Consider the following 9,805-nt stretch of genomic DNA (forward strand, 5'->3'; position numbering starts at 1 on the left):
GGAAATTCTGTGTCCCTGCTGGGAAGGCAGTGCCAAGAAGGGCCTGAATGTCCTGGCAGTATCCACCTTCCTCCCACACTGGCACTGAGCCTCCACACTCTGGAGGCCCCAGCACACTGCTGTTGATCACAATGAGCTGTGAACATCATATGAAGCTGGGACATCAAAGCAGTCCACAGGAGGAATAAGGAAACAACTGAATCATTGAGCAGAATGTTCCCAGCAAGGGCTGATACCTCCAGCTTTACAGTCTGTCTCACCTCCCGCCCCCACCCTGCCTGCCTCAGAGTGCAGCGGGGCAAGAACCTGCCACCCTGGGGCAGAGAGGCCAACTGTTCCATGCCCTCGGGGGCTGCTGAGCAAGCTCCTGACTGGAAAGAGTCTCCATGACCCCCAGGCCTGGCCCAAGGTCATGCTTCCTCCCCAGCCAGACCCCTGCTCTCCAGAGCCCATGCCAGCCCCCTGGAAGCCAGCCTTCCTCCTTTCTTTCTGTGGATTAAATTCTTGATCAGCCGACCTCAGTCCTGTGCTCAGCTAAAACAGGGATCTGGGAAGCTGGGAGCAGAGTTCAGGACTGCAAGGTGGCTGATTCAGAGGCAGACAGCCTGGAGGGTGACGACCAGGTTTGCTGGCTGGGCTCCAGGCTTTGATCCCCTGGGGTCCAGCCGTGCTCTGGGCCCGCCCAGACCAGCCACAAGGGCTGCAAGACACTGTCCACTGGGGAGGGAAGCAGAGCTCTCCAAGCAAGAATGAGCAGGAATGGGGTGCAGGGCAAAGAAGGAAAACTGGTGGGAAGCAGGGAGCCGTGCCGCGCAGCATGTCCCCACAGCTCCTTCCTGTCCTTCCTGCTGGCAGCGAGGGTCCACCATGGGCTTAATGTCAATCACTAAGGGGTGCTAAGGTCAGGGCTGAGCCTAGTGGGGGAGGGGTGCGGCTCTGAGGACTCACATGGCTCCTAAGGTGAGGAGGGGGCACCCTCAGAGGAGAGGACTACTGGAGGTACCTGTCCCCTAGGAAGCCAGCAAGCCACACCCTCCCTGTGTCCAGCCTCTTTACAGAACCCACTCATGCTGACTGGCGCCTTTGCTCCCACGCATGCTGGCTGTCACACTTGTAAAGTGGTTCTTCTTACATCATCGTCTGCAAAGTTTTGTGTCAGGGTTCACTGCTGTGATGCTGGCCACTTGCAGTGTGTTCAGTTCAGTTCAGTCGCTCAGTCGAGTCTGACTCTTTGCGACCCCATGAATCGCAGCACGCCAGGCCTCCCTGTCCATCACCAACTCCCAGAGTTCACTCAAACTCATGCCCATTGAGTCGGTGATGCCATCCAGCCATCTCATCCTCTGTCATCCCCTTTTCCTCCTGCCCCCAATCCCTCCCAGCATCAGGGTCTTTTCCAATGAGTCAACTCTTCACATGAGGTGGCCAAAGTATTGGAGTTTCAGCTTCAGCATCAGTCCTTCTAATGAACACCCAGGACTGATCTCCTTTAGAATGGACTGGTTGGATCTCCTTGCAGTCCAAGGGACTCTCAAGAGTCTTCTCCAACACCACAGTTCAAAAGCATCAATTCTTTAGTGCTCAGCCTTCTCCACAGTCCAACTCTCACATCCATACATGACCACTGGAAAAACCATACCCTTGACTAGATGGACATTTTTTGGCAAAGTAATATCTCTCCTTTTCAATATGCTCTCTAGGTTGGTCATAACTTTCCTTCCAAGGAGTAAGCGTCTTTTAATTTCATGGCTGCAGTCACCATCTGCAGTGATTTTGGAGCCCAGAAAAATAAAGTCTGACACTGTTTCCACTGTTTCCCCATCTATTTGCCATGAGGTGATAGGACCAGATGCCACGATCTTCGTTTTCTGAATGTTGAGTTTTAAGCCAACTTTTTCACTCTCCTCTTTCACTTTCATCAAGAAGCTTTTTAGTTCTTCTTCACTTTCTGCCATAAGGGTGATGTCATCTGCATATCTGAGGTTATTGATATTTCTCCCGGCAATCTTGATTCCAGCTTGTGCTTCTTCCAGTCCAGCGTTTCTCATGATGTACTCTGCATATAAGTTAAATAAGCAGGGTGACAATATTCAGCCTTGACGTACTCCTTTTCCTATTTGGAACCAGTCTGTTGTTCCATGTCCAGTTCTAACTGTTGCTTCCTGACCTGCACATAGGTTTCTCAAGAGGCAGGTCAGGTTAGCTGTGGCTAACATTGGCTGGTTGGGAACCATGGCATCCTGGGCTCCAGGGAGGTGGGGATGGGGAGTGGGGGGCTGAGGCAGTGGACTGAGTTGAAGCTGGGAGGCGTCAATGAGATACACACCAGAGCTGCTGCCCTCCACATAAAGGTCTTAGAAGAGAAACTGCCCTGGTGAACCTTCCTCGGAATCCTTTAAGGCTTGTCACAGCCGAGGAAGGGAAGGACAAGGGGAGAAGGCTGGCCGGTCCTCTAGAAGCAAGGGGGAGGAGGGAGCACAGATGTCCGGGTTCTGTTGAAGAAGGAATTCATAGGGCCTGGACTCCATCTCAGGCCTGTTCATGCTGACCATGCTCGGCCACCTTTCCAGTGGACTCTGAACTCTGTTCAGTGCCTATGAAAACAACAGAAGGATAAGAAAGACCCTCTCAAGACAGGGGAATCTTGAAGATCGTATCTAGGTTACTCATCGCCTAAGAGAAAACACACTAATCACCCCTTCCTCCAGACAGGCCATAGATTTTTCTGTATCAATCGGAGTGTAACCTCGGGTTTATTGATTATTGGCTAAGTGTTTGACTGTCTGAGCACATGAGCACATAGCATGTGAATGATGGGGTTATTGGGATTGTATTTTCCTTGGTTTATGTAAGTCTCAAGGAATTTGGAGTGGTGGGTTCAGACACGTACACATGGGGTATAAATGATTTTCACAAAAGCTGGTTGGGGTCTTTGGCTAAGAGGAGACTCTGCCTTGGGCCCGGCGGTGTAATAAACTGCACTCCACTATCTGCATTGTCCTTGTGAGTGAGTTTGTTTCCCGGAACGTGTGGCTACAACACTGTGAAGAGCGTTTGCTGCTTGGGGAGCAGCTGCTCCCCAGATGCTCGGCAGGGAAAGCCCATCCCTCAGGATGCCACACAGACAGATGCCCCACCCCCACCCTCAGGCCAGGCAGGAACAAGGAAGCAGCCTGGTTTCCTGCTTCCTTACCCACAGCAGGGCCTTTTCAGGCTGCGGGAAGGACGGCCCAAGGGAGAAATGATGTCACGCAGGGATGGTCTCAGATGGGCCAGTCACCTGGAACCTGGGGGCCACTCCAACAAGCCATGAGACAAATGGCAGCCTTCATCTTCCAACAGTGCACCTGGGCTACAGGAGAAGCGTTTTCCTTTCACCTCTCTGGACCTCAGTTTTCTCATCTCTAAAATGGGAGTAATAACCTCCCAGGGCTGTAGAGAGGATTCGATTTAAAAAAAAAAAAACAAACTTGGCACAGTGTCTGGCCCATTAGAGAAATGTTAGCCCCAGCTTAGGCCAGCTGGGATCTGTTTCAAGTTGGTTCCCACATCCTTTTGGCATGCCCGCATCCATTTGTTTTTTGAGAACTTCCTTATTTTCTGGCACCACAAGACGCTACAGGCCGATCTTGTATGTTTCCTGCCCGAAGCCTACAATCAGCTGTTTTACCAAGGAGTCTTCCTTCCTTTTACTGGACAATGAGAGCCAGAAACCAAAGTCTTAACACTGGGTGCTCTTGTTGCTGCTGGCCCGTCTCAACAGAGTGAGGCACCAAAGGTAAAGGCAACGCGTGTAAGTCACGTGCACAGATGTGCTCACCTTGTTTCTGTATCTACCCAGCTGAGTGCGTACTGAGCTGCATTCGATCTAAGCCGTCCTCAGGGTTCACTCCAGCCTTCTTTCCTGGGGTGTAACTTCCCTCTCCTGCGGTACAAACCACCTTCTATCATCCATCTACTTCTTTGTTCTGTCTCAGCACACCTGTGAGGCAATTTTGGAATTGCAGCCCTCTAGAAAACACATTTACCAGTTACAGAGTATGCTCGTTCCAACTCCTTTCATCTTTAGCCTTATGACTTCCAGGCAAAACACTGTTTGCTACAGTGATTCAGATCAGCCCCTTTTCCCGTCAGCGGCTTCGATGGGGTCCTGTCATACATTTGTATAGTTTGCGTCAGTCATCAGCTTACTGCCTCCCAGCTCAAAATGCACCGGCAGCGATCAGTGCATGCTCTCAGCTGGAATTCCTTTAGAGGGAGCAACGGTAAGCTTTCTCAGTAGGGGGAGCTGGAAGAACACAGCAGGAGAAAGGCGGTCTGCCATTTCCAGCGCTGGCGGAGGTGGGCGGGGGTCTGGGGGGGTATGCGAGGGGGGGGCGGGGGGGGCCTGAGTGCAGGCGGTCTGTGGGGGGGAGGGCGGGGGTGGGCGTGAGTGCAGGCGGTCTGGGCTGCCCATTTGTAGCCTGGGTCTGCTGATGACCTTTTCCAGAGCCCTCTCCACACAGATCCAGGAGTCCCACACAGTTTGTGTGGCCTGCTCTGCGCTGGCACCCAGACTTCCTCTCCAAGCCCAGGGTCACACACTGAGCTGCAGCTGCAGGGCAAGGCTCCACACGGTTCAGGCACTCAGAAAGCCTCCTGGCCCCATGGCCCCTGGTGACCATTTCTGCTATCCCTGGACTGACCACAGCTTCTCCAGGGAGACCCAGACCCCTTGCAAGACCCAGACCCCTACTACAATACTATGTAGTTTCCTTATACCTTAGAATTAGTCTTATATTATTGATTATTTGTTTATTAACTCTTCTGCTGCCCTAGGAGGACTCCCTGGGGGAGAGATGGTTTGCCCTGGCTCCAGAGAAACGTGTCCTGAGTTAATAAAGCTGCCCCATCACGACCCCTTGGGGCCAAGGCCAGTGAGATGAGAAACGCAGACTCAGGCTGGTGGCCGTGCCCCTGGACTGGTGGTTGGACAATTCCAAGTGCTGGTGAGGATTAGAGCAATTGAAACACTCATAAACTCCCCCCCCCCAAAAAAAATTGGTGTATCAACCCAACTGGAGGGCTGCACCCCACAGGCCTACAAGGCCTGTGCTTGCCCCACCTCAATACCAAAGAAAGAGCCTGGAGTCGGGAACAGAGACACCAGCAGTTTAATGGATGGGGGAGCTTACCTGTCAGAAGCAAGATCCGGGAGCAACACCCCACCGAGTGTGGTGGAAGGCGGGCAGAAGGTGGCGACAGTCTTTGCTCCCAGGGGGAAGGCTGATCATCAGGTGGGCTCATTAATTACCAGGGAAACCAATGGCGAGGCGCACCCCTCATCAGGGCTTTGATAAGAGCAACCATCAGGGCTTTGATAAGAGCTGGAGTGGAGGCAGCAATGTAGGAAGTTCAGTCGCGTCAGCAGAGTGCAGGTGAAGCAGGCACCGGACGGGGAGAGGATGTACAGAGCAAGAGAACACCCTGACCAAACACCAATGGAAAGGCACGAGAAAACATACCTTAAAGGATACACACATTCCCATTATATGTAATAAGCAAACACTGGTGTGGCCAAATGCACTGCAAATTTCATCCAATGGAATATGTAAGATTGAGAATCAAAAAATTATGGCGACGTGGCATGACATGGATGAATCTCACATGCATGCTACTGGGGAAGAGACATGTTAAAAGATAAACTGAGGCACATTAACATTTTCAAGATTTTGAGCACATATCAGCTGGAATCAGGCAGTACTAAACTGAAGATGGCTGGGTGTGCTCCATGGACAGGGGCTGGGGGCTTTTATAGAGAAGACACAGTAGCTAAACAAGGAAATTATCTGATTGGCTATAGCTTGTGTGGTGGCCTAATATGACAAAGTCTACTTGGCTGCTTGTGACTGGTCGTTCTTAAGTTTCATTTTCTCGGATTCCAGTGTGTTACTTCTGGCTGAGGTTTCAGTTTGCTTTCTAAGGCTACCAGGGCAGCACGACCACCTCGTTCTAATGGACTCCTTGTTTAATTTCTTTAACACAGAGGGCTGTGTTAGACGTTTTAATGATAACATTAAAAAATAATAGGGGACTTCCCTGGTGGTCCAGAGGCTAAGACTCCATTCTCCCAATGCAGGGGGCCTGTGTTCGATCCCTGGTCAGGGAATTGGATCCCACATGCCACAACTAAAAGATTACATGTGCCCCAGCTGAGACCTAGTGAGGCCAAATAAATAAAAAATCATGGTTGTTTGCTTTTTCACCTTTTTTTGCAATGTTAACAGAGTTGTGGAAAAATAAAACTCAAAACACAAATAAAGACGCTCCAAGAGAGAACAAAGGGGCTTCCCTGGTGGCTCAGATAGTAAGGAATCCGCCTGCAATGCAGAAGACCTGGGTTCTATCCTTGGGTCAGGAAGATCCCCTAGAGAAGGGAGTGGTAACCCACTCCAGTATTTTTGCCCGCTTTGAGAGTCTCCATATACAAGCCAGAGCAGGTGGGGAGCTCTGTAGTCAGGTACCTTGGGTCTCAGAGGGCCCCAAGCCTCTCCTGAAGGAAGTAGAGGATGAAGTACCTCAGCGTGTGGCCATGCCCTCCCACCCACATGGGAACCTTGTAGCCTCATCTCCAGGGCACAGGAACCGCAAGAGCTTTTGTCTCCAGTGGGTGGAAGAGTAGGCTTGGACAGCTTAGCGTCTGTGAAAGACTGCCCCACAGAGGCTTGGCACAAGCAAGGAAGTAAAGAACAAGAGCAAAGAGGCAGAGGGACGGGCGTTCGAAGGAGGGCCCTGGACGGCCGTGTCTTGCTTTGTGTCTCTCCTCCCGGATTCTGAGGACAGCAGCCCAGTTGATAAGGACTTTCAAATGTTAGAATGAGAAAGGGCAACTGAGCCTGTCTCCACCACGAGTAGGGCTTTGGAGATAGAAAGGTGTGTTCCCAGTTAAAGGTGGGCAAACAGCAGAGCCAGGCTGAGACTCGCCCCTCCCGACGGAGTCCGGGGCACTTCTTTGGTAATATTTCGCTGGATGAAGCCACACATTACGCGTCTTTTAAAATCCCCGATGGAGCCATGTCCTGTACTTGAAACTGAGCCAGAATCAGCTGACCTTTGTCCCTGAGGCAAAGACCTGGTTCAGGAGCTCAGTCCAGGAACATAAGGAGAGAGTGGATCTGAGCTCTTCTAAAGTAGGAAACCTCACGTTGCACCTCAGATCCGTCAGAGCCGGGAGACACTGCCACACCCAGCTCACTGCGACAGCAGAGATGGATCTGGACATGAAGGTGTGGAAGCGAATATTCCAGGAATTAATTCGGGAGGTGAAGCCGTGGCACACATGGCAACTCACACTGGACAAAAGCCTTCTTCCTAACATGCTGAAGCCAGGGTGGGCACAATACCAGCAGTGGACCTTCGCCTGGTGAGTAGGGAGTACGATGGTAATATTCCAGAAAATTCTTGCTCATTTCTTCTTACTTCATACACTCATTACTTTTCTTCTGCTCATGCTTGTAAATTGGAGATTACAGGAAGGTGCCCATCATCCAAGATGCTTCAGGTTCATTAAATTTTTTTCCTTATTACACTGGACTGCAAGATGAAAGCAAGACTGAGCTAATGCCCAGAGAGAGAAAAAAGAAGCTGTGAGCAGTGAGGGTAAGAAGCAGTGAGGAAAAGAGAAGGGGAGGAAGGGAGGCTATTGCCCTCAACTGCACAAAAGCTGGATGAGCAAGGCTTAGGGCACATGTCCCCTGCTTTGGGGACACCTGGGATCCAACACAGAGTCTGCGGGGGAGAGACTCTGTGGGCTAAGACCCCCTCAGAGAAGGGGCGGAGGGCGGTGAGGAGCTGAGCAACACACAGCAAACCTTGCCCCTCTCTACTCGGAGCTAATGGAGTCTTTTTATTTTGTCTGTTGATTTATTTCTGCCTGTGCTGGTCTTCACTGCTCTTGTACAGGCTTCTCACTGCAGTGGGTTCTCTTGTTGCAGAGCACACGCTGTAGGCACGTGGGCTTCAGAAGTTGCAGCACATGGACTCAGTAGTGGTGGCGACAGGCTTGAGATACTCTGAGGCATGTGGGATCTTCCCCAACCAGGGATTGAACCCATGACCCCTGCACTGGCAGGCAGATTCCTATCCATTGCAACACTGTAGAAGTCTGATGGAGTCTTTTAAAAGTAGGACCTTCTGAGGTCATTCAAAGTCTAGCCCTCTCTTTTCCAGTTGGGAGAGTGGAACCTCCAGGGTTGGGGGTGGGGGCCTGGGACTCTATCCCGGAACTGGGGTTGTGCTCAATCCCTTTTCCGGGAGAGGGTCCAGGCAGAGGAAGCAGAGCTCTTCTCTCCTGGTGGTGTACGTTTTCCCAGGCCAGGAGCATCACAGCAGAGTCTCAGCTCACTCCTTACAGTCTGGAGGCTGGAAGTCCAAGATCAAGGTGCCAGCTTCTCTTCTGGGCCACAGGCTTCTTGTTGTGTCCTTACATGGCAGAAGGAGCTGAGGTGCTCTGCGGGCTTGCTTCTGTAGGAGCACTAATCTCAGACATCCTAATCACCTCCCAAAGGCTTCACTTTCTAACACCATCACCTTGGGTGTTAGGATCCCAACGTGGGAATTTGGGGGGTACACAAACATTTAGACTGCAGCATTTATCCACATCCACTTGTATCTATTTGAGGATTTCAGTTCAGGGTTCCTGGGGCTCTTGCACGCGTAGTCTCTGATCCACTTACATCTACATGTGAGGAAGCCTTGGTTTGGGGTCAAGAGACTGGAGCTCCAGTCCTGGCTCTTCCACCTGCTGGGTCTCCGGGCATGACACGTTGCCAGGGTGTGCCTCATCTCTAAAATGATTACACTGGACTTGGAATTTGCCCAAAGTCCCTTCCAGCTCCAAGGGTTTGTGATTTGCTGTTTTCATGGCAGACATACCCATGGGTCACACTCTGTGTCGGTGGCACAATGGAGATAGGAACATGGGGCTCAGGATTTCTTCCCCGCTAACCCACAACCCCTATCAAATCACGTCTCTGCATGTCCTTCCCACACAGCCCACAGCTTGGTCATACTGAGCCAGGTTATGGATCTTGTCTTCTGTCTCCATAGGTTCCAGTGCTCCTTGTGCTCTCGAAACTGGGCCTCTGCCCAAGTTCAGGTCCTTTTCCACATGCACTGGAGTGAGGGGGAATCCAGGGGGCAGGTGAAGATGAGAGTTTTTGCCCAGAGATGTCAGAAGTGCGCCCAGCCTTTGTTTGAGGTTCCCGAGTTCACAGAAGAGAACATCTCAAGGATCCTGAACAACCTGGTGTTGCAAATTCTGAAGAAATGCTATAGAGAAGGAATTAAGTTCGTGAAGAGTCCTATGATTAAAGACATTGCTCTCAAAGGGCCACATAACAGTGATAACTGCGAGGCATGTCTGCAGGGCGTTTGTGTCCAGAATGACATAGGTCTGGCCATGCAGTCACCAATAGCTCTGCCATTTCCCACAATAAGCTCGCCCACCCTTGGGATCACCGCTGAAATGCCTCCCACGAGTGGAAGCACCAGAGGGGAAGCAGTGAAGAAAAAGAAGGTATTACCCAGATCGTGGTTTCCTGAGCCCACACCAGCTGAGAGCCTCCCTACTTTGTGGAGCCCAAGAACGAACACCAGCTTCCAGAGGGAGAGAAGAGACCAGGATTCCTCCTGCGATCAGAGCTTCTATTCCCACCCAGCCCAGCATCCCAGGAGCACACGCATGCGCTGCTGCTGTTTCATCCTAATTTTAATTGTAATTATAATCATCATCGTAACTGTAATTGTGGTAGAAGTCACTATCTGA

At 51.3% G+C, this 9,805-nt stretch overlaps 1 protein-coding gene across 1 annotated transcript; it reads left to right on the forward strand.

The window, feature by feature from the left end:
• Positions 1 to 7,247: 7,247 nt before the first annotated feature.
• Positions 7,248 to 9,805, forward strand: RTP3 (receptor transporter protein 3). The gene is made up of 2 exons (XM_052637211.1): positions 7,248 to 7,402; positions 9,088 to 9,805. The coding sequence occupies exons 1-2, from the start codon at positions 7,248 to 7,250 to the stop codon at positions 9,803 to 9,805; spliced, it is 873 nt and encodes a 290-aa protein (XP_052493171.1).

Source organism: Budorcas taxicolor, chromosome 1, assembly GCF_023091745.1.
Source record: "Budorcas taxicolor isolate Tak-1 chromosome 1, Takin1.1, whole genome shotgun sequence".
NCBI lineage: Eukaryota > Metazoa > Chordata > Mammalia > Artiodactyla > Bovidae > Budorcas > Budorcas taxicolor.

What these genes read in the sequence shown, in the direction of transcription:
- RTP3 (XM_052637211.1), top strand. Translation starts at nt 7,248, where the DNA reads ATGGATCTGGACATGAAGGTGTGGAAGCGAATATTCCAGGAATTAATT. An exon ending in CAGCAGTGGACCTTCGCCTG is followed by an intron (nt 7,403 to 9,087) that starts GTGAGTAGGGAG and finishes CTGTCTCCATAG; the next exon opens with GTTCCAGTGCTCCTTGTGCT.